At 42.6% G+C, this 25,407-nt stretch overlaps 1 protein-coding gene across 3 annotated transcripts; it reads left to right on the top strand.

The window, feature by feature from the left end:
* The first annotated feature begins 1,487 nt into the window (after window positions 1–1,487).
* Window positions 1,488–21,782, top strand: prrc2a (proline-rich coiled-coil 2A). 3 transcript variants are annotated; one of them, XM_036566161.1, is made up of 17 exons: window positions 1,488–1,618; window positions 6,136–6,287; window positions 10,921–11,098; window positions 11,638–11,734; window positions 11,947–12,022; window positions 12,237–12,380; window positions 12,514–12,761; window positions 13,234–13,316; window positions 13,482–13,630; window positions 13,754–13,856; window positions 14,023–14,212; window positions 14,736–14,828; window positions 14,973–15,501; window positions 15,700–15,947; window positions 17,263–17,551; window positions 17,926–18,151; window positions 18,590–21,782. In XM_036566161.1, exons 2-17 carry the CDS (start codon window positions 6,173–6,175, stop codon window positions 21,591–21,593), a joined length of 5,772 nt encoding a protein of 1,923 aa, XP_036422054.1. In that variant the 5' UTR covers window positions 1,488–1,618; window positions 6,136–6,172; the 3' UTR covers window positions 21,594–21,782. The 3 variants fall into 3 exon arrangements, with proteins under 3 accessions (XP_036422054.1, XP_036422051.1, XP_036422053.1); XM_036566158.1 differs by lacking the exon at window positions 14,736–14,828; XM_036566160.1 differs by lacking the exon at window positions 14,736–14,828 and having other exon boundaries at window positions 1,488–1,872.
* The last annotated feature ends 3,625 nt before the right edge of the window (window positions 21,783–25,407 follow it).

Below are 25,407 nucleotides of genomic sequence, written 5' to 3'. Positions count from 1 at the left end.
CGGGGACCAAAAATGACATACGTATAAATATATAAATGAACAAATAAACAATTTAATATACAAAGAAATAAATGAATACATACATTTTTGGTCATGAAAAACGACATACTTAAATAAATGTCTTGAATTTATTTCTACATTTCCATACATCAACTTTTATTTATTTAAATATGCCCTTTAACCATGACCAACAATGTATTTATTCATTGATTTATTCATATGCTAAATTATTTATTTGTTCATTTATTTAGTTATACTTATGTCATTTTTGGTCTGCATAATTGACACTTGGGATAAAAAAAGTTAATTACTCAAATGGACCTCAAAATTGGAAAATTGTGACAAAAATATGCTTATATTAAAAAACATTACAAATGAGACCTGTTTGTACAGTATAGTTTCCCCAATTTCCATATTGTTACTTATTTCACAGCGATTTGTCTGTCTAGCCTAACTGTAGGTTTGCTATGTCATATCAAATTCCAGTGCAGCATTGGCTAATCTGTACATAAGTCACTAAGAGCTTTGTATTTCCTTCCGTAATGCTGACCATCCGCCTGTGCTCTCAGATTGTTCTTTTGAAGCACTGTCCAACACTGATCCTTATAGGAACTGTTTCAGGCTTAATGATTCTTCAAAAGCCTCAGTGCACTTACCATAGAGCAGATGGGCCTTCTGCACATCAAAGTGACAAGAAGACCATCTGATACCACATACAAACTTAAGCAGAGAACCCCATTAGTAATCAGTCTCTGGATAATGGACAACCCTGCCTACATAAGTCCAAAAATAAAAGAAATACATTAAATTAATTTATTGTAAAATTAGGGATGGGTAGTAACCAGTAACCAATGGCAATATGATTACATTTTATTATTATTGTGATATATTTTATTGTTGTGATACTTAATGATATCCACTATATGCTTTTCTGAGCATATAGTGGATATCATCAGTATTTAAAGAACACTGATTCTGCAAGGTATGCAATTTTTGTACAAAAATAAGAAAAATCACTTGTATACAGTCTCCAAGAAAGGGTTAGTGATTTAATTCAGCACAAATAGGCCGAAAAACAGATCGTGTTAAGTTAATTTAGCATGCACACTTTAAAAATATGGTTCTATATCGCACCAAAAAGGGTTCTTCTACAATTATGATGTCAAGTTTGCAGCAATAGCAGCACCTTTTTCGTGCTATATAGAAACATTTTCAAAAACGTTTTACATAGAACCACATACATCACATTCTCCATCAATGTGAAGAACCATTTCACCATGCAAAGAACCAATTAAGCATGAAAAGGTTCTATATAGAGTTCTGAAATAAAGCAATTCCCTTTACTAAAGAGTAAGAAATAAGAAGTAATTCGTACGCACGGCGCGATTTAAATAAATGCAAAAAGCCCGCGTCTGATAGGCCGATGAGAATTTTCGGATCGTATTATGTTAATGTAGCCCCGCCTCGCCATCCTTCGCCCCGCCCCTTGCTGCGCTGCAGCCCTCAGTAGCCGTTGACGGCTCTAGTAGTAGAGACGGACCGAAACCATTCTTCTATATAGTATTTTTATTTTCCCTTTTTTCATTTATTTTGTGGAAAAAAGGAAAAAGGAGTACAAGTAAGCTACACATCCGTCTACAGTATTCTCTATCTGCAACGGTAGCCTTGTTTTATTTGGCTAGGCGAAGCTGTCCGGATTTGGCTTGTATTTAGACTTGGGCTGCTTTTCTGCCAGCTAGCTAACCTAGCTGAACAACAACAACGTGAGCTTTAGCCGATACATAAAAATAGCTGGCTGTAAACTAATCTTGTTGAGTTATTAATCATAATACCACAGCAATACAACCTCGAGACGAGTCGGAACAAGACCAGGTCAGTAAATGTATTAATTGTTATTCGCGTTTGTATTTTTTTCTCCTCCGTGTCGTTGCTTAGCGTCGGCAACGTTAACCTACTGTTGCTGTTAGCATCTGGTTAGCGTTACTCCGTCTTCGTTTTACCGAAGCCTGTAGCCGTTTAACGCTTTAGTACTTAAATTAAAGAATACCTTAGGTATTTTTTTCGGCCGCTCGGTGTTGAAAAACGTCCTTAAATCCGCTTCGATGGTCTGAACTCCCCGCACAACTCGACGCAGCCAGCGTTAGCAAGCGTTAGCTCACCTACGCTTTCTCACTCGGGTTTAACTTTTTACAGATTTATACCTGTAAAATAAGACTCGCATTGCCTTATTACAGCCTATTCACTAGATACGCGGTGTATTATTGAACTATATCGCTGTGTTTGTGTTTATAAATAGGCTAGTTAGTCGAAGCTAACGGCCTAAAAACGAATCGACGCCATTTTGTTTTGTTCTCGTTCGTGTTAATAAGATCAGCGTCACTTTATCTTATTATATAGCCCCTGTTCGCGTTTGCGTGGGGTTAGTTTGAAATTGTGGCGTATTAAAATGTTTATCGCGTACAGTAGCTGTAATTGGGTGTGTACAGCGCAACATGAATGTATTATGAAACGTTTGCCCCCTCCTCCTCCTCCCGTCATACGAAGCTGGTCAGCCTCTCATTCGCCAGCTTCTTGTTCGAATTTCGCCGTTCCACCTTAAATGGTGCAGCGATACGTTCTGGCGCTCGAGGTCCCGGGATGTAACTGCTGCACCGTTTAAGGTGGAACGGCGAAATTCGAACAAGAACCTGAAATATGGAGGCCGATGCTAACGCTAACACGCGTTTAAACCGTTAGCGGGTCTGGTATCATCCTCGAGCGTTTAAACCTCGTATTTACATTCAGCGTTAAGTAATTAAAGCCTTGTTAAGTTGTGTGTAGCTCTGTCCTTTGAAGTATTGCTTGGTTAGCTAGCTGGCTAGCTATCCTAACATTGGGCCGTGTAGCGCGGCTAACAAGCCCCCCATGTCTGCCAGCTAATCTCTGCGCAACCAGAATTGGCCGAGCTGGCCGGCCATCATCCTACGACCTCATTTTTCTAATCTCGATTTCGGGCTGCCGGTGCTGTGCAGCAAAAAACGACAACATAGCACGGTTTTCACCCAAAAACACTCAGCTGTTAACGTGCACTCAGCTTCACCGTGGGGCAGCTGAACGTTACGTTGAAGGAAAAATGCTAGTCTTGATTTGTCAGCTATACGTTAGACCTTCTACCCTGCACCCAGCTTCCAGTTTGTATTTTTGCCCCCTTTTTCCCAGCCGTGGTGAGCAAAAGCTGTAGAAAATAGCTGATTTGATTTTCATAGAACAGGGTCTGATAGCTACAGGGCTAGGGAGGTTTTAGGTTAGTATAAACCCTGTTTTTGAAGGGGGATTCTACCGTTTCTTCAAAGTTTCTGCTTAATACAGTGGTTGAGATGTGAACAAAGTCGTTCAGAGTTGTTTGAATGTGAAATGATTTCTTTGTAGAGAAGCTTACTGACAGATTTCTTTACAGTGGTGGTGATATGTACCAGGGGTCACGATGGTATACAATGCAAATATAGCCGTTTTATTTACTATCCAAAACCAGCAGTTGCCCTACACGTGTAGTCTTAGTTTTATATGCATTGTTCATGATGGTAAAATAGTGGTCAGTCTGAAAAAATAAGCTTTCTTTGGGAACTATTTTGCCTTAGAACACGCATACCTCCACTGTGAATACATTTAAGTAAATTGATGAAAATACCCTTTAAAACTACTGTAAAACAACGTCTCGGACATTAGGCTCAGTATTCATGATCGTTTCTTGTAATGACTTTCTGTGAGGGAGCTTTTAGAGGCAAAAACACTTCAGGCATCTGGTTCCCTTCACCACCACTGTGAACAGCTCTGAACCTAGGATGGAGCATTTCACAGCAAACCCCTCTGACTTTGTTTACATCTTTTAATTATGCAGAAATTTTGAAAAATCACTGGAGTCCTCCTTTATGACTGCCCAGCCTATGAACAATTCAGCACCTAAGCAAAATGGCCTTTTTGCCATGTGATCTTATATTTGCCATAGCTGTAGTATATGGTTGTTTTCACTGTAGGATGTGGCCAAATACAAGGGACTGTTGCTGTGCTTCAAACGGACTGCAACAGTGCATGCATATGCATCGTACTGTGTGTGTATCTACGTTCTGTTATGTGAGCATCCTTTGCGTCTGTTTGTTTACCGAAGTACGAAGAGTATAGAGTATAGAGTGAGATGGGGGCTTATATCTACACTGCACTGTGTGTGAATATGCAGAAGTAAGAGTTGTAAAGCAGGCGGTTTGGCATGGGGAGCTGTAAAGCTGTCATGAGATGCACTGGATGCCTTTATATCTGTATACACATCGTTATACACACTGAACCACGGTTGGCCCTGGATTTTATCGGTGAACGGTGAAACACACTCAACCCACTGTTGCCATGGATGCAGCTTCTCAAAGCAGAGCAGCATCATTTATAATGCATCACCATGGCAACCGCAGTTCATACCACTTCTGGTTTTTCCCCTCCTGAAAGTCATTGTCACTTTTCTTTACAGTTAAAGTGTCAACACCACTATGCTGTTTTAACACCTGCCTCTCCTTTGACCACACTGGAAATCTTGGCCATGGTTAGGCCTGAGAGTACACGCGGTATCCTCTTAACAAGTTTCAGTAAGAGATGATTTTTGAACCCACAGGGCACGTTGTTGCACTCAATGCTTTGCATGTTGGGGATATATTGGTGTACAGATTTGTTTATGCGCTTAATGTGGTTAATATTTGTTGCAAGAGAGAAGAATATTTGATAAAAAAAAAAGATAGAAACTGAAAATAATCTTGACCATGCTGCATTTACACACTAGATATTCCATTGTTTTCAGCCACAACCCGTCGCAACGTTCTGCTCTGACAGGATTTTAATTTTTCTGACTTTTGCTCTTGGCCACAGCAGTGGAATAAACCGGATGTTGATTTTTAAATTTTATTTTTTTTTATTTAAAAACTTAGAAACATGGGGCTGTTTTTTGAAGCCGAAGTGTACGTGTTCACGTACAGCAAAACTCTTTTTTACAAAAATGCAGTTAGTAACATTGGCATTTATTCAAAATGTTTTTAGGGTAAAATAGTGGCTAACTTCAGCACCCCACACATGGGCAAAAATGCAGTAGTTACACTGCAGTCCCATATACCGTGGCCAATTCTGCTGTAAGTTACGGAGCAATGTTTTTTCAACACAAACATGTAAACGCATGTAAAGGTATTAGACTTTTGAGTTTGTTGGTGCCACAGAACCTCTTTCTTTTCTAATACTGATTTTAATAACCTTGAGTGTCATCCAGTACTGATCCAGTACTTTTTTCCTTTAAAACAAATCAATTTTAAAATGAACTTTTTTTTTTTGATTGTAGCACTTCACTTAAAATGAGCATCTAAAAGAAGGCTATTCTGCTCAAATTACTCAAACTCTACCACATCTCAGAATTGCATTCATAACCCTCCCTCCCCCCTCGGTATCCTGTCCGGCATTTTTCACAGATATTGCCCTGAAAGTGATGCCTGCTATCAGATCGATGGCGTGTTTAGATTAGTTTGTCACAGTAACTGACTTGCTTATGTTTTTATATCTTCCTTGAGTTCAACTCAGTGATTTAAAAAAAAAGCTGTAACTCAAAATACTGTATGCTAATCGGGCTGAATTAAGAATCTGTGGTGGTGGTGGTGTGCTAAGTTCTGTTATGACAATGAACGTAGCATGATTAAGGTTTTGTGAAAGCTGAAATGGATTGAAAAATAGGACAGTAATAAAGTAACTAGTGGATGTGGTAACTTGTCATTCATTTTGAAGCCAAGTGTGTTGTGAGTCAGTGGTGGCCTGAGTTCTGTTTTTACACTTGCCACAGTATGTTGGACTGTGTGTGTTCTATTCATTCTGTTTTTATGATTAGACCTAGACCGCCTCTGTTGGAAGCCTTTTCAGATGCTGCTATCAATAAGGGAGTTCTCTGTATATGATTCTTGATCTAGGATAATTGCATTTCAGGCACTTTATCAGTTAAGCCAGTAGCTTAATGTGTTCTTTTATGCTCCAAAACCATTATGCAGAAAGCTTATTGTTTTGTGTGCTGTGTTTCTATTTTTCTTTTTCTCCCCATCCTGCTTTGTCTCTCACGCTTCCTTTCTTTTCTTTCTCCGTTAGTCTCAGGGCTCACCATACTCAATGAGCGTACAGCGCAATGTCAGAGCGCTCTGGGCAAACAGCAAAGGGGAAGGATGGCAAAACCAAGTATGCGTCTCTCAACCTGTTTGATACTTACAAAGGAAAGAGCCTTGAAGCACAGAAGCCTGTTGGTAAGTGGTGCCATGCTTATTTTGAAAGTCTCCCAGTAGGACAATGTTTTAAACATGATTTAAAATCAACTGGGAAAGCTCAGTTGAGATTTTTTTTTACTGTTTTGATGACCAGTCTTATCTCTTAAAAGACAAAATTCTTGTCTTTGACCATCCATCAGAATGTAATGACTTTTATCCGCCTCTGAATCAGGGCTCGGTTCATGATACGATACATTTCCTGATACAAGCAGCATGATACAATGACATGCACCAGATGTACAACAAACATTTTTTGGTCAGCGTTTACAAAAATGTTAGAACTATGGTAATAATGAATAAAAAAATAAGGTTCTTGAGAATGATAAATGGCGTTTTTATCAATGTTTTTAGGTCTCAACAATGTGAACAGTTTTAAAATAATCCTAAGGGAGTTTCTTATAGGTGTGGTTCATTCTGGTCAGAGCTCAGAGCTCAGAGCTCAGAGTGGCAGAGTAGTGAACTTTCTGCACTTTGAATCACAAAGGCAGAAGCCCAGGCCATAGTCAGCATTTGAGTGTGCGTTTGAGAGAGATTGTTTGGCTGTAAAGTTATCAGCAAACAACAAATTGTTCATGGACATGTGCCACAGATCACAAAAAGCACAGTAGCATCATCCGTTTGGTATTTCGGGACCACTGTAACGTGAAGTAATGTGTAACTTTAATGCTGAAAATGAAACTAACTTTATTATACATGCCTTAAGAACAGCTCATAAAGGTTGCTTAAATGTATTCATGCACAATACAGCACACCATAGACTAATGAATGAACTTCACTCATTTCTGCTTCATTTCTTCAGACGTGCAGTGTGAAGAAGGGACCAATGCAGGCATATACAATTATAAATCAATAAAGACCAAAATCTTAACTATCAGAGTGTGTTTTCCACACCTATTATAAATGTCTCCTTGTTCTAAACTCTCCAGCTTGAAGGCAGTGTCCATTTCACTTGTGCATACACATGGCCTTTAAATGCAAATTCATAAATATCAATGCAGCCGTAGCTATATTGATACGGGTATCTGCTCAAGCATGTCGGTGTTATATATCAATGTTTTGAACATAGCCCTACTGTTAATAGTCTTCTGATTTTTGATTATATCACCGTCTACCAGCAGGCATGGAATAATAACATTAACCAATAATATCTTGTTTCACCTAGAGATGAAAAGTGAATCATTTTTATATTGAAATTGCAGTAAAAGGGAGAATTTTTCAAATGGCCAGAGCTGCAAATTAAATTATAGCCTATACAGTCAACAACATTGTCCTAGGTTTTAAGTGGTAAAATGTAATTGGATGACACAGAGCTTGTGAACTGCTGTAGATGGGTTAGACTGGTCACAAGCAACCAAACACTCATGTTCTGTGTACATGACAACACAACCACAACTAACTGGTGGTCTGGAACACTGGTTTTCACTGTTTAAGCTTGAAGCCAGAAAAAGCCAATATTCTGTTCTTCTTGGCCAAAACAACAGGCCTGTGGTCACTTAAATAAAACATGATACATCTTAAGTGAATTTTGGCCTTAAGTTTTCCCTTTACCTTAGGTGAACTGTGGAACATCTCTTGAGGGAAATGTTTAGGTGAAAAGTAAGAAAACAATCCACAATTGCAATGAAATTACAAGGTTTAGCACAAGTTTTTTACAGTGATCACTGGACCTTATCTAATAGAAAATTACCACAGTTTAAATCATGGTCGCAAAATTGGTTAAAACAGTCACAGTTAGACATTTTCTCTAAATCGTTCAGCCTCGTCCTCCCACCAAACTCGCCTGTAGCTGAGCCAAAACGCTCAGCTATCTGACACCCTCCGTCTCACCATGTCTCATTCAGAAATGTGGTAGGAGAACATGTTTTCTGATTCATGCTGACTTCACGTGTGAATATTAGCATGCCACTGTTTCTGATCAAACTTTTATGTGATGTAATTTGTTCATCACATAAATTTTTGCAGTATTAAAGCTCACAAGGTTAAAGAGCTGCTTTTATGTACCAAAAAAGTGAGTAAAAGTAGTTTTTTCTGTTTTACGGTGTCCTCTAAGCTAAGAAGTGTTAGATTTTTATTACATTTTTTCCCACATTTATTCTCATACTGCTTACAGTCAGTCTGGATTAAACTGAGTGGGCCTCTTAATCACTGGTTCTGCTTGGTTTGTGTTTCCATTTGCAGTCTGTGTCTGAGAATAAAGAAACATCTTGCTGCTAAAAGCTCTTAACATTCTTGTAATTCTACCTGTCTGGCTCACTGCTGCTCTTAGTGAGGGTTTTTGTGTTAAGGCCATGTCTGCAGATAATAAGCTGAACTGCAGTCTGAAACATTTTGAGCTTTGAAGTAACAGGCCTGTTGTAGCCGTTTGATCGATCATGGGTCAGTTTTAAGCAATGGTGGTCTCTTAACATTGTTGGCAGCAGTACAAATCCCAAGTTTGCAAGTTACTGGCATGATATCACTTGGACCGGCACCATTTGAAACTTGGAGCCAGTGTAGGTACAGCTCGCTCTGGCTCTGCTTAGATCTGAACAGAGGAAATGCTTTAAAAAACTGGCCAGGATGAATGCAGTACAGCCCAATTGTGCTTGTGGAAGTGGGCCATGAATATATGATTGTCTGGCGAAACTAGATTTAACTTGCAAATGGCATTTTTTAGCATATTTTAAGCTGCTAATGCCCAATTTGAGTGTGCATTAATTCCTGATGTAGTTAGGATTGCTCCAATGTTGTATGTGGATGCTGTGTCAGAACGCCTGGTGGAACAAGGCTGCATATGAACATGACAGCTTTATTAAACATGCAACATTCGCTTATAATTTAGTAGAACCTGTGATCAGATGATGGTTGGTTAGGGAATGGTTTGAGAGTGCGGTGTTTTGCTGACTTTAATGTTAAGGATGTTGACCACTGGAGAGTGCCGTTTTACAGACCTTTCATGAGCAACATCTGTTGTGTGCGTAAGTGATGAAAATAAGTCCTGGATTTTTTTTCAAAAAAGAGGGAACCCTGTTTAACCTATTTGTTTTTGTATGAAATCTAGGTTTGCTTACTTCTGATGTAAATATACAGCAGTGCCTCATTCACAACCATCCAGAGCTTGGCTCTTCTTTCTTTTGCAGTGAAAATGAAAAATGAAAGTGAAAGTGTGCTGAAACCAGATATCCGCAGTGATGAGCTTAATCAGTTGTATATCGAGATGGTGATCCAATGTTATGATTTGCAAATTCATAATTCGATATGATACACGAGTGTCTCAGTTAAATACTGCGAACAAAATGGAGTACCTGAAAATTTGCCTTGTGTTACTGTGTTAATGTTTCCATTGTTATTGTTGTTCAGACTGGTTTCTTAGCAGCATGTAAACACCAAACAAAAACAGTGCTTTATAGAACCTGTCCTTACATGCTGTGCTTACACCTTTAGATGGCCCTTGTCATTACTTTACCTGTATTCTCTGATGTGTATAATGTTCCAGCACTGATAATGATAATTAAAATGAGAATACATTATGTACAGTTCTGTCTTGTTACCTTGGACCTCACTACTCTAGGCTACCAAAAAAAAAATATTTTTAATAACTTATTTTTACATTTCTGCTATAATCAACTTTTGGGGTTGTTTTATCTTTTTTGGGGCTAATTTATGCTCAAAAATGTACCTATAACTAAATACATTAATGTGTCGTCATATTGAAACATTAGCCCTGCCTATTCTTAATGAAGTTATAATACTTATATTGATGTTTTATTCTGAACAGCTTTTTGAATGAGGCACGGCACATTCAGAATAATGATAGTTTCTGTATATATCAGTCTGACAGGTACAGTAACAAAAACTACCAGTTTAATTATAAGGGATGAAGAGAGGCTGGACATTTGTCATATAAAATGAATTACGATTGTTGTGGTGCATATGGTACATAAATATCATGCATGGACCTCAAGGATATGGTGACATGTTTAACCATATCAGCTATTGAAATTACTGACCGCTAACACTGTATTTATGATAACATCTTGCGGTCAGGATAAAAACAATCTTAGTAAACTTTGCTAACAGGTGATAGAAACGTTGCTCTGTTTGTTGTATTTGCACTGCGCTTGATTGAGAAGGTTTTTTTTGTGAGGGTTCGCTTTCATCTAGTGGACACAGTCCATTAAATGTCCCTTATTTTCAAATTCTTCTCCCTCAGTGTGATGAACCGTTCCTCGGGCCTGGGAAAAATAAAGGGTGAAGCGTCAGTTTTAAACACTGTTGTGAGCTGAAAACATAACCTTAATGCAACGTCACAGATTCTGCTGTAGCGCTGAATAGCTTTCATTTTTCATGTGCCAAGTCTGTTGTAGATGGAATCGTAGTAGCTGTGTGATCCTGTGAACTTCAGGTTCGGCACTTGCAAACTTGAAGCAGATACCCTTGTTTGTGTTTCTCTTCAAGCCAGCCAGCCAGCCATGCATCTGTAATTGAAGGAGGGATTTTGACATTTACTTGCATGCCTTTGCCACTTGCTCTCTTGTTCCGTCTCTGGGTCTTCCCTTTTTCAGGATGGTGTCACGTTTCTGCGCTTGTTTTGTGTTGACCTACTCTCTTCTCTTTCATTCTCTCTTTGCAGTTACCCCTCGTCATGGCTTGCAGTCTCTTGGTAAAGTTGCCTCTGCACGGCGCATGCCCCCCCCAGCCAACCTGCCCAGTCTGAAGGCGGAGAACAAAGGCAACGACCCCAACGTCTCGCTCGTTCCCAAAGACGGCACAGGATGGGCAAGCAAGCAGGATCCAGCAGACCCAAAGAGGTGAGGCTTAGCTTATAGTTCAGCTACCTCCGCTATTGTGCATTTAAGGTATTACATAATTGGCCGTGGTTTAGCATTACCACCATGGGCAGTCTTTTCATCAGCTCTTTCAAAGAAGTCTGAAGTTATATCCAGTTAATGTAGTGCATCAGCCTCTCTACAACCCTCAATCCGTCTGTTTCTGAGCAGTTTTAAGAAAAGAGGCAATGGTATAATTGTCTGTTAATTATCCCTTAATTCTGGTTTTTGCTAGACATCTCTCTATTTTTCTATCTACATAATTACTTTATTGGTTATTTTATGGTTCACCGAAGAGTGTAATCGTTTTTGATAGTACACAAAGCTGAAATCAGCTACGAACAGAGCCAGTTGCTCAGTGAGATTGGTAGTAGACTTGCTATTTAATTGGTTCTTCTTTAAGTCTGACATGTTCATGTCTATCTGTTATCAGTCAATCTAATATTTTAAATATTTGTTCTGTGCATGGTTGATCTCTAGATGTACTGATCTGTTGATGTGCTGATGTCTTTCGCTTGCAGTACCGATGTATCGTCAGCACCGCAGCCGGAGTCGCAGCCGCCTGCGGCTTCACAGACGCCTGCGCCGAGCCTGCCGAGAACACCTCCAGCTCAAGAGGTGCTAAACCTTTTCAGTTTTGCATGGTTTTCTGTTACAGTCTCTCAGAGGCCACTGGTATTTGTTTTAGGTTTGAATATTAAAAGTGATGCATGCTGATTACTGTAGTTTTAAATAGTACTTCAGTAACTGTAATTGTACAGCAAGCAGTACTGTAATTGTTCAGAAATACTGCTGTTATTAAATTAAAAGCTGTCTTTTGTATTTTTTAGGCCCAAACTACAGCTCTAGCCGCAGGGACAAGGTCCTGGGCTCAGGCCAGTGTTACACATGGAGCACAAGGAGATGGTGAGACATGGTTCCTCTAATTCAGTATGATTGTCTCTTTCTTTTCAAAGGACTAAATAAAGGAATTTACTAATTTACTTGTGTGGAATTAGATTGTGACTGACTTGTTGATACAGTCAACCCATTAAGTTTCAATGAGTTATGTTCAAAAGCAGCTTAGTGATGACGTGAATAAAGGCATCTATCATCACTGCTTGCTCCTGGCTCTGTTCAGGTGGAAAGGGATCAAACCAACCGTCGCCATTCTCTCGCGAGGAATTTCCCACCCTGCAGGCGGCGGGAGACCCGGACAAAGCTGGCAAAGAACAGGCCACTGCAGATCAGTGGTATGGGCCAGGACCAAGCCTCCGCCCCCAGAGTGAGTGCACCTCCACAAGCGGTGCTTTGATTTTTTTGCATTTTCTCTTTTCTCTTGTACACACTTGACACAAAGTGCTTAATGGCTACACAGTGATTGACTGAATTATTCTTGTTCTCTCTTTCTCATCCAGATGTGACGAGTTGGCGGGATGGTGGGGGCCGTGCATTGGCACCCACCATACCTGGGGAGGGGGTAGTGGAGGGCGGTACTGGGGGTGCAATGACACTGGAGGGTGCTGCTGGGGCCCCTCCCCTCCAGCAGAATCCGCCCTCCCTTGGGCCGCCTAGAAACCCTCCTGCCGGCAGCCCCACCCTTCCTCTCCCCCAGCCTCCTGTTGGCCCGCAGTTCCCTGCTTACAGAGGAATCATGCCTCCTTTTGTAAGTACAAGCAATTTTGATGAACAAAAACTGTTGAAGTCTTATGTAATGGCTCGCAACAACAGATAACAACTGAAAATGTATGTGTGGTCACACACCACAATGCTTTGTTTCTGCTTTACAAAGAAATACTGTGTATTTCTACTACATCTGACATTATTTAGACTGTAAACATGCTTTTTCAATTGGAATTAAAGTGTGCTTCCACGTATAAGTACGCTGTTTAGTGTAGGCCTATTTTGCGATATTTGTTCATTTGTATGGGCACAAATGAACCAGTGATAACATTCATTAAGGGGTCATGTATATTATTATTTTTTTTTACAGGTCATCTGAGACTTCAGGATCTTTCCATTAAATTTAATTTTACTTTGGCTGCAAACATTTGTATTTCGACCACCAAATCCATCTAATGGCCCAGGAACGAGCTGGCATAAACTATTAATTACATCTTCTTTTGTCTTCTTTCCAGATGTACCCACCTTATCTGCCCTTCCCGCCCCCTTATGGTCCACAGGGGCCTTACAGGTTTCCACCACCCAATGAGGCTGCTAGGTAAGACATGCGCACAGTTGTTGGTGTGAGCCAAATACCTTAATTTTGCCATACACCTCATTTATTTATTACTCACTTTGTCAGTTATTAACTCCTCTGCTTTACAATGTTTCTGTTGTTTCCTTACAGCTCTCATAGTCTTCTTTTCTCTCCCCACTTTTTCAGATTCCCTCGTTCGCAGGGCGTTGCTGGACCGGATGGGAGGCCCCCAACTGGTCCCCGTGGTGAGGTGGTCAGACGCCCCTCCATCCTCAAACAGGATGACCTCAAGGAGCTGGACGAGTTAGATCATGATGGAGATGAAGGGTGGGCCGGTAAGGAGGATGTTTAGCCACTGCCCTTTGAATTACTTTTTGTGGTCAGGGTATTTCTCCAAGCTTTCCTCCTGAATCAGTTCTGAGTTGGTCTCTTTACTTCCCCAACATCCTCATATTCAGGGGCACAAGAGGAGATTGACTACTCCGCCAAGTTGAAGTTCAGCGATGATGAAGGAGATGATGAAGGGGAGGAGGACAAGACTGAAGGCCAGAATGGAATTCGGTATGCCTTGATGTATTTGAGTCGTACCGAGACCATGTAAATAATGTGCCCAACTGCTTAGGCTAGTCTGTTCACAAAAAGCATTTGCATAAATTTGTATTTTGTGGTTTGCGCACGTATTTGGAATTTTTATGTGTGTATCTCCTCCTCACTTGCATCCTCTTAGGGAGCAGCAGAAGTCCCAAGACGGACCTGCCACAGGTTTACGTTCTCAAACGTCTGACAGCGGAGGGGAGATGCGGCACACCCCTCCTTCCAGTAGCGATGACGCCTCACCAGCACCCTCCAGCAAGCCAAGTTGGGCCGAGGAGGGAGGAAGTGGCTGGGGTGCTCAGACAAGCACTGGACCCTATCAGGTACGACCCTCAAAATCTCAGCACACACAGACTAGCCACAGGTTTACTGGTGCGACTTCTGCCTTCTTAGAAGTCGCTGTGAGGACAGGTGTAAGCTTTTCAAGCGCACATGTTGTGCTTCCTTAACGGGATGCACCGATCTCACTTTTTCTCTTCTGATACAGATAATTGAACAGATATCTGAAATTGAGTACCAATTTGATACCGGTGCTCTTTTTATTTTTCCAGATTTTAAAATCTGTATAATTTAGTGTGTGGAATTGCTTGGCATCATTCTTCTGTATAAGGTGACTACCAATCATATTTTAAATGTCTAAAAAAAACAAAGACATAGAAAATACTGGGTAATGCTGCTTTACAATTTCATAACGACCTTGACTAAGAAACAATATAGAACGTAAGTGGCCGATACCTGTTTCGTCAAACGAGGTCAGCACTGGTGCTGATACCGATCCATTCTTTCGGATCGGTGCATCCCTACTTCCTGGGTGACTCACTGACAGGTGCTTGTGCCTGTATGCAGGGGCGTAGGCCTGGACTAGGTGGCCCTCGGGAGCAGCCCTCCCCCCCACCAGGGTCGCTTCTTGGGCAGGGGCCCTACTCCTACTACCGCCAGGTACATGGGGATGGGGTCCATGTTACAAAAAGGACAACATAATTGTAACATCAACCCCCTAAACAAGAGCATGTTCATGGTGTTGGAGGCAACTAAGGTTTCAGTGGACAAGCTTAGTAATTCTCTCACACTGTTTCTCAACAGGATCGGCCCCCAAACCAGGTGACCTCCCAAAAGCCACCTCAGGCTCAGCCAGGTGGTCCTGCCCCTCCAGCCTCAAGCGTCTTGCTTCCCCAGCAGCAGGGTGAAGATGAGGACGAGACATGGCGCCAGCGGAGGAAGCAGTCGTCCTCAGAGATCTCTGCTGCGGTGGAGCGAGCCCGACGTCGTCGCGAGGAGGAAGAACGTAGGATGGAAGAAGAGAGGCGTGCTGCATGTGCTGAGAAGCTAAAGAGGCTGGATGAGAAACAGCAGCAGCAGAAGCAACAGCAACTTCAGCAGCAGCAGAGCGTCAAGCCCAGTGCTGCTGGGGACGTTCCTACAACCAGTCCCAGCCCGTCCCTTCCGACATCAGTGTCCTCCTCCAGTGCCAGTCAGCCCCCATCACCCTGCGTGGACATAGAGGAGCCTCCTCTTGCATCCGCTCAGGCGGGTGTCACTACATTGGGGCTAAGTGCTAATGCTAATAACAGGCAAAGGGCTGGCAGCAACAGCAGCTATGACTCAAACACTGGTTAGTCTTCATCATGCTTAGTGTTTGTCATGTGAAGTTATATCCCAACCTCCTGTTTGTAATTGATCACTTTTTTGGTGGATGTGGAGTTACAGAATTGTACGATAGCCATTCATTCTTCTTGCAATCATTAGTAAAGCTGATTTAAGCACTTAACATCATTAAAGTTGATTTCTTGCTTTCTTTTTCCTCATTCAGAGTCCCCACAAGTTGCTCAGCCTCTCGCCCCTCAGCATCAGCAGCCTCTTGAAGTCCCAGGACAAGGGGAAAGCAAAGAGGAGCCCATAGCAAGTGGTGCACACATCCGCAGCAGCAGAAGTGGAGATGAATCTGTGAAGACAGAAGCGGTGTCAGGAGGAGCAGGACGGCAAGGGGGTGGAATGCCTAGCCAGGGCTTTTCCAAATACCAGAAGTCTCTGCCACCTCGCTTTCAGAGACAACAACAGGTTAGTTCCTGGTCTCAAATGGTCACAACTCTTGACCTGTGCGACACACCTATTGCTATATTTTTGCTGGTTCAACCATGTGGTTGTTACGACTGATTTCCTTTTGTTTAGTAAGACTTTTAGTGTACTGTTAATGCAATGGCAGGTATGAAAAAAGCAAATGTGGGTATAGGAACGGAATATATGTTCCCCAGAAACAGAAGCTGGCCTTTATTGGTGTACCAAGAAAATCTTGAGCAACAGCACTGCTGCATTGCAGCTGTAACCTAGAGAGATAGTGGTGTGATTCAATCCACTGAGAACAGCTTGAGTCTTATGTAACCGATCCTACAAATACATATATGCGACAGCAGCTTTGTTTCCGCTTTATTGATGCTAAAGCCCATCCCTATTAGAAATAGTAGTTGGCAGTATGGACAAAAATGTATTTTGTGATATTATACAGATTTCTGACTTTTCCGAGCGTCATGTTGTGTTTGTGTTTTTTGTCTAATAATGTGAAGTTAGATACTTAAGCAAACCTATTTTTTTAGGTTAATAGTGGCTTATTATTCTGTTATGCCTTCACCTTTGATTTATAACAAAGTAAATCTGAAATATCTTTACTATGCAACAGTAAAAACAAAACTGAACAAAGTCAGTATACCTGTCAGTAATTCTTTCAACACTAGCCCTGTAAGTCTAGCAAAAACAAGCATCAAGTGTTGGTCCACATCTGAATTTCTACAAGGCTGATGGCAGCTTTTATTTGGATTTGTAATACGCATGGGTTTTTTTCAAGGTGTTAAGGAGCAAACTTTAGCTTTGTCAGATTTCTCTGTCTTATGTGTGTGTCCCCTATACACATGCCTCCAACTGTCAGACACTGCTGGAATTTGGGAAAATATGATTCACACTGTCAGTACCAGCTGGTCTGCGAATTGTACAAACCAAGTCGGGTGGCTTCTTGGGCAGTATGAGAGGAAAAGAAGCATGGACAGAAACTAAGTGGAAAGACTAGACAGCGGGAGGTGATTGAGGGACTTCTGTTTTCATTTGAACATTTGAAACGTGACAGACATCCCTGCCTCACTTGCCTAAACAGGATAACATTAGCGTGGTTTGGTAGACTACTCACTACTAATCAGAAATTTGAAAAACAAGCAGAAACCCATGAATGTTTAGAATCTGTTCCTAGTATGGTTTGTTTGGAGGATCCTTTTAAAGCAGAGGCAGTATGTACCACACATGCTCTCTGTTTTTTGGCCAGCAGTTTGTATTACTCAGAATATGATTTTGTTTAACAGTAAACCAATAATGTGTAAATTGTGCTCAGGAACAGCTCCTCAAACAGCAGCAGCAGTGGCAGCAGCAGCAACAGCACAACCAGGCAGCCCAAGCCCAGCTCCAGTCCCAGCCGACTCAGCAGGGCCCCTCTCCTGGTGCCACACCACAGTCGGGCCCTAAACAGCCTGCCCTTTACCCACCTGGCTCCATGGGACGACCTCCTCCTCTGCCCATGAATTTCGACCCTCGTTGGATGATGATGCCATACATGGATCCTCGCATGATGCAGGGTCGTCCCCCTCCCATGGATTACTACCCTGCCAGCATGCATCCCTCTGGTTCGTTAAAATCAAGCATAAATAGTAATTAAGGGTACAACAATACAATACGATACACTCAGCCCATGATTTAAAGTGAAGAAAAATTATAACAGTTATCTAATCAGTTTATCTTACCAGTTTGCTAACAGCTCTAGAGCTGGGAGGCAGGGAGAAAGGATGCAGAAGATGCAATTGCATCAGCTGGTGTAATTAGTAGAATATCTGTTCTCCACAATGTACATTATCAGTTTTGCATTGTGATATCAGGATGCATTGTTATAGTCCTAACACTAGTGCAAACAGAAGTGTCAAATATACAGTAGATATTTGAACATTAGATATTTCGAAAAAGTTGAATGCCAGTTTTTCTCCCTTCTTTGCTGGTGTTGTAGGACTGATGAGTCGGGAGCGCTCTGATTCAGGTGGCTCTGGTTCAGACCCCTTCGATAGGCAACAGCATGGAGGTCCTCCTCATCCTCATCGTGGTACACCCCCCATGGATCCTAAACTGGCCTGGGGACCAGATGTTTTTCCAGGGGCTAGTGAGGGTCGGGCTTTGAGTTCTCCCTTAAGGCAGAAACAGACTCTGGAGGAGGAAGACATTGGTAAAGGCCCAAGGTAAAGGCTTGCTTGTGGTTTGTCCACTTGATCTTTGTATTTTTAAAGTAGGTACATAATTTATGTGTAAACAGTGATTGTATTTTGAAATGAAAAGTGTAGAGGTTTTAATGAACGGGAATATTGAAAACAGTTATTTTGTCAGTGTCTCCAGCTCCAAATTGGTGGCACTATACATAGTATACATAGTGTGCTCTCAAGATCTTGTTGCTCTTGAGCAATAGATGTAGATATTTAAACATATGATTGCTAATAATTTATTTTTGTTGTAAAAAGATAAGTAATTTTGTGAAGTATTGTACATATTGTTCAAATCAACCATTGTTGCATTGTTTATCTGTTGAAAGTGCAGGAGCTGCCTTTGTGATACATAAAATGAGAATGTATGTTTAACAGTCCATCGGCATCATGCACATTTGTGTTTTCCATATGTTCTAGGTCTGACACTCCTCCAGTGCGCATGCGAGAAGGTGGTACGGGCCCCATTCAGCCACCCGGTGTGGCACCTAATTCTCCTTCAGGATCCTCTGATCAAAATACAGCACCTATGGGGACTCAAGTTGGTTGCCAGGGAGGCAGCCATCACCAGCCCTTCTTAGCAGGGCGAGGAAACTACAGCACCTTTGCTGACAATGGATCCAGGATGGCCACTCACCCACAGCAAAGGGGGAGCAGTGCTGGAGAGCTTCGTGGCTTTGGCCATCAGGATGAAGGTCCACAGGGCAGCCAGCAGAGTCAAATCTGGGGGGCCCCACATGCCCACTTTGACCGCAACGGTCGTGCAGATCTCTCTTCCTTGGAGAACAACCCCCATTTGCAGCACCATCACGCTCATCACTCTCATCCCTCTCATTTCTCTCTTCATCCACACAAACAGGAAAATGGCAGAGAGCAGGAGAGAGGAGGAGAGCCCAAAAAGAGCGAAACCTCACCTCCACTCCACCAGCCGTCCCTGTCCTCCTCCTGCTCCTCCTCTTCCTCCTCCTGTTCAGCAAGAGAGGACAGCAGTGGAAAGCAGTCACTACATCACCCACATCCTCATCACGAGCATGACACTGGACATGGAAATGTTGGTGGCCGGAAACAGGACAAAACGGGAGGCGCATATTCTCACACGCAGTCCTCCCAGCATACAGTGCAGCAGCACCACTCCAAAGCTAATTCACGTGGTCGGGAGCAAAAGACTGAAACACAGTGGGGTCCAAGGCCGGGAAGCAGCAATGTGAGTGGTGGACCTGCACATATCAGAAAGGCAGGTTCTGGACACACAGGAGGAGAAGACTCCAGTAATCAGATTGATAAGCCTGTTGTCCAGTCAGGAGGTGGTAACCCAAACAAGCGGGCAGGTCCTATTAAGCGGCCTGTGCTGAAGGAAATGAAGAGGGAGGGCGGTGAAGGTGAAGGAGGAGAGAAAGTCACCGGAGGCTCTGGTAAAGATAAAGAACAAGATGCAGGTCAGGCATCGGTCAAGCAAGAATTAACCTCTGGTCCTCAGTCCTCATCTGGACCCTCTGGGAAAGATGAACCCCCACCATCTGGAAAACCAAGAAATGGTGGAAAAGATCGAGGTGCAGGTGGGGGACCTAGTAAAGGACCCAAAGAAGGGGACAACTTTGTCCAGGCCTCTGGCTGTCCACCTCCACTGTCTAGAAGGGACAGGGAGCGTTCTTATGAAACAAGTGGTAGTGGAGGAGGTCCTGCTTGCCATGCGGGCTCTTCACGAGGCAACCGAGCAAACCGTGGAAGAGGAGAGTTTTATGGTCGGGGCAGAGGCTACAGGGGCACTTACACGGGCAGCGCACGTGGCAGAGCAGGGGGTAGAAACAGTCGAGACTACAGGTCAGCTGCCAACAGTGGCTATCAGCATGGCTCCTCCAACCAAGATTACAAGAGAGAAGTATCGTCTGGCAGACATGGGCAGGGAGGCTCTCAGCCTAATCCTGGACGTGCCAGAAACCACAGTGAGACACGAAGTGAGGGATCAGAATATGAGGAGGTGCCGAAAAGGAGGAGGCAGAGGGGCTCCGAAACAGGCAGCGAGAGCGCTGCTAGTGACCTCGCTCACTCTGACAAGGAGGATCGCAAAGCAAACCCAAAGAAAGGAACAATTGGCGAGAACCCAGCTATGACCAATTCATCCAGCTCAGCCCCTCCTAGAAACACCCAAGCCAGAGTATTCACGCCTAGGGGAGTGCCTTCTAGACGTGGCAGGGGTGGAGGTGGCGCTGGGGGAAGCGTTTACAGAAGCGCAGGCGGTGGAGGAGGAATGTCTGGCGGACACCGTGCTGGGTCTGGTTCTTCTTCTCAAGGTTTGTCTGTCAAATCCTCTGCATCGGTCCGAAAGCAGCATACACCCTCGCAACCCTCCCCACCAAAAGAAGCGAATCGTGGACCTAACGGGGAAAAGAAGGAGAAGACCGCAGAGCAAGGCCAGGCTCAGAGCCAAGGCATAAACTCTTCAGTACCCTCTGTTCCTTCTGTGCCCACAACTGCCCACCAGGGCACTGAAAATGGAGGTCTGATTCAGCTGTCCTCGGGCCACACCACATCCAATTCCACTGGTCCCACAACCAAACCAGTCCCTCTGCCTAACGCAGACGGGCGGAGTCTTCCGCACAGAGGTTTTGAGCGACCCCCTCGTCGCAGGCGCCACGGAAGGTCCCAGCATCAGCAGGATAAGCCTCCTAGATTCCGTCGACTGAAGCAGGAGCGTGAGAATGCAGCCCGTATTAACGGAAGTAGTGGTATCATTGAATCTGTAGGTGGGCAACAGCAGCGGTCCACTTCGCCACCCCAAAATTCCATGCAGGAAACGGATGGCACCCCCAGTGTACCCACTACCGCCAGTGTTGTTGCAAATGCAAACCACAGCGTCGCCGCTACCACCAATAACAATAACAACATCGGCCACCTCGGGAGCGCGAATCTGAACAGCCACCACCATCACCACCATCACTACCATGGCAACTCTGGCCTGACCCACCCTCAGCACCACCATAACCACAACCCAGCTGGCGGCGCCAAGTCTCCTGATGTCTCCAACCAGAACTCTGACCAGGCCAACGAGGAGTGGGAGACTGCCTCAGAAAGCAGTGACTTCACAGAGTTTCGAGAGAGAGACGGCGGAGGAGGCGGCAAATCCTACTCCTCCTATCACCACCACCATCCTTCGGGTAGAGGAGGCGGAGGAGGAGGAGGAGGAGGAGGAGGTGGTGAGAGAGAGATGACTACTAAAGAATCGGCTGCCAACAAGAGGAGCTTCTCCAGTCAGCGTCCTGGAATGGAGAGGCAGAATCGAAGGGTCAGTGCTGGTGGCGGTGGAGGTAGAGGCTCCAGAGGCCCGCCAGGCGGTGGTGGCGGGCCAGGAGGTGTAGGTGGTAATGGTGGGGCCAACCGTGGCGAGAGGCGTGGCAACTGGCCCTCTCCCAAAAACAGGAAGTGAATCTCCTCCCCTTTTAATTTGGAAACATTTCGAAAGCATCCCTCTTTTTCTCTGCCCACTCATCTCTCAGTTCTCCTCCCCTAACATAACCTTATTATGATTAATATTATTATTATTATTATTGTACAAGATATAGTGAAGATGGTGTACACACTCATTCTAGCTCCCTTGGTTTATTGCTTTGTCTCTTGTCCTGTGTGTCCATGCACACCTTGTTTCCTTTCATGCACCCACAGCACCTAAGTTCTACTCAGATTAGATATTACATCTACTTGACCCATTTTAAATGTAAGTATCTTTTGACTGAAACAAACATACAGATATAAAACTCATACATGTTTGCATATACAAGCACAATATGGCATCAAGCTGACACATACACTCAACCATGTGACTGCGGCATGCAGCGGTCATACATTTGTAGCAGAATTGACAGAGTAGTGGCTTGAAGCATACATTGAAGGCTGATGTTTATATGATGTCCCTGTGTATTTATACAATGTCGGGGGTTCAGCTTGTATATTCAGTGAAGCAGTTCTGCATATTCAGGTTGGGACCGGGGTGTGGAGGTGCTCTTTTAATAACAACAGATGTACCATAGATTTGCTTTTTTCCTACTTTTGTGTTACTTCTTTCCTTTTACCTCATTGTTCGGTTTACGTTTCATATTCCCTCCCTTAAAAAAGTTAGGGTTGTAATACTTTTTTTCCTCTGCAAAGCAGGTCATTAAAATGCATTTTTTATAAACACCCTTCTTGATTTCTCAGTTTTTGAGTTCATCACTAATTCGTGCTCGCCCGACCCATGAAATACTAATGTTCACATTTACTGTTTCTGATATCACTGTTGTAGCTGCTTGTTCAGAACTAGTGTGACTTTTTTTGTTTTGTTTTGTTATCCAAGATTGTTGGTCTTCTCTGCTCTAGCTTTTTGTGTTTCCCTGTAGCTCACTTAGCTCTTTTGGCCCCTACATATATTTTAGTTTCATTATTTGTAAACAGACTCTGAGAACAAATGATTTCTTCTTCCAACAAAGACAACTCTGAGTGTCCTGATCCTAAGATCAGGGCTTTAAAACGTTCCCCACCTCTTTTTTTTGTTCCCCTGACACTTCTTTAATTTTAAAATTGATTATTTTCAAACTCCTAAAAGCAAATAAAGACTAGCCTTCTCATTTAGAAACTTAAAGTATTCCTAATTTGAAGGCACCACCCAGATTTGCTTTCTTTAGTATGCAACCAAACTCAGACACTCCTAGAATGTCACGCCCCCGCCCCCACCCACCAACCCCCAGTGTGTGCCTAGCGTTTTGTCCATTTGTTTATTAGGTGTCATACTGCAGTTCTGTTTTAATCAACATGGGAAGTAAATATTGTGCTATTGGTACATTTACTCACCAGTTCTAGAAAATATAGAGAAGTGTTCTGTTTAATCATCTTCCGTTTAGTTTCCGTTACGTCTTTACTTCGGAAAGCAGACTAAACCTACAGTTTAGTTCACGTTGGTCGATGTTGATCTCAACAAAGTAGGACTGATTTGACATTTCACAGGTTGTCTCATTGAAAAGTCTTTGCCAAGGAGTTACTCGCCCTTTTTGGTTAGTGTTACAAAAAAAAAATAAAAAGTCATCGATTCCAGATGTGCAGTACACCTAGGAAGTCAAGAGTCACATGTACCCACTCAAACGGACTGTCTACTGGCAAAGGTGTAGGTCCAAATAAAAAATAAATAAATAAATAAATCCATTTTAAATGAACAACACCTGAATTAAAAAAGGTTCCCTTCTGTTTTCTGACCAGCATCTGTATTTTTTTACTGCTGTAAGTTGGGGTTTGTTTTCTGGGAATGCCTTTTTTTTCTGGACAATAGCTTTGGGATGTTGAGTAGGGCTGAATGAATTGTGTATGAGTGAGTAGGGCATTTGAAAAGTATGTGTGAATTCTCTCTACTGTATGTGTAAGGTTATTTTGTGGGGAGGGGGGGGTGTTGAACACATAAACAATTGCCCTGTTTGACTTTTGTGGACAATATTAGGATGTTTTTACCGTGTTCCTTATATACATTCACGGATATGCATTCAAGTGTGTGTATGTTTATCCAAATGAAATACTTGCAGTGAGAATCATTACACACTCTCCCCCCATCCTTATAGTAAGGAAAAGAAATGCAGTAGATATATTACTTTTCTTTTTCTTACCCCACCGCTCCCCTCCCTTCCACTGACATTTTTACCAAGCATGAACACATCCTCGGCTGCAGCTCTGTGAGCCTATCCATCGGTAGCCATATACTCCCCTAGGCTCTCAGTGCGATCCCTCATCCCTCCTTAACTCTTAGCTATCTATTGATGTGGTCATATTGTATGTACCCATGTTTAATGAGTAAATAAATAAGCATTAAAGTGTATTCCTGGAATACTCAAAAGATTGTACTATACTTTCAACTTTTACCAAGGTACCTGAAGTGGTTACAGCTGTTATAGCATTTATGGTTTATTATTGGAGCCTTGATATACACACATGTATGTATATTGGTATGTATCTAAGTTTGTCTACCCCAACTTACATTCCCACAAACAAATGTTGCCATTTTTAAGTTCAAGGGAGCAATGTACAAGCAGAGAAGTGTCTTATTATAATAAAGTATACAGAGAGAAGAGTTAAATAAAAATCTTTTGTTTTAATGGACATTGTGTGTCATCCTTTTTTCTGTTTAAATGATGAGAAGTTGGGTCTCAACCAGATGGAGTGCATTGAAGGTCCATTTCCCAGTCAGGGATTAAAGCCTTTCGATGGAGAATCTTCAGTATGTTGTGTAGGCCCAGGATTGGTCTTAATTCCCTCCAGTGAAACCACAAACCTCTCACAGGCCTGGAACATTTTGAAGTGGCTTGACTAATTGTTTTGGATTGTGTTAAATTCATAGGGATGCAATACTGCAGTTCTAAACCTATGAAAATCAGGAGGACAGAGCTTAGGTTATTCATGGAAAGTGACTGTAGAGGCTAGTTCTAATCTCTCAGAGCAAATGTGATCGAATGAGGATGTTTACTCCTCCTTGCCGCCCAGAAATCCAGGTTCAGGCAAGCAGAGAGAAGCCAAAACTGAAAAAAAGGGAAAAACTTCCAAAGAGTATGAGGGAAAACTGAGAAGACTCAAAAAGGGGAATCTCTCCTCCTTTGGGCCACACATGACAGTGGTGTTAAGACAGACCCACAAAAAGGACACATTTACAAGGAAGGTTAAACTGAAGGGTTGGTCATAGGTCAAGGATCCACAAGATAAGCTGGTGACATTACAAGTCAGACTAAAAAGTCAGTTCTTTTAAGAAGAGAGCTGATGAAAGATCTACAGGAGTGCTGAATGTGAGAACATGGTGGGAAAGTAGTTCACTATGAATATAAATCAGCATTAGCCTACATGTAAATACAGATTAGGAGTTCATACAGAGGTTGGCAAGACGGCATGTGATAGTAGACTATTCATCTCTGGCATGGCACAGGGAAGTGGCTCCAAAGTGGTCAAGAAGGTCCTCATACATGTGGTTGTCCTTTCCACTGTCTGACCTATTCAGTTCAATTGAAGGCATTTGTATTGTAAAAGCACTGCAACCGTCACATATATAATGTAATGCTGTTCAGATAGATAGATGCTTTCAGGAAAGCTGCATTGTTACAGTATCTTGTAACAAGCAGTGTATAAACAGAATTAAACTGAACAGAATTGAATTGAGTTCGTTTCCTCCCGAGACAAACCCAAAAAAAAACCAACTACATTTCCCATAAGCACAAGCGCCTGGTTCGTCATGACGTTGC

This window comes from Colossoma macropomum, unplaced genomic scaffold (genome assembly GCF_904425465.1).
Source record: "Colossoma macropomum unplaced genomic scaffold, Colossoma_macropomum, whole genome shotgun sequence".
In the NCBI taxonomy this organism is placed as follows: Eukaryota; Metazoa; Chordata; class Actinopteri; order Characiformes; family Serrasalmidae; genus Colossoma; species Colossoma macropomum.
Note: the sequence above shows the minus strand (reverse complement) of the source record. Positions and strands in the feature narration are given on the sequence as shown.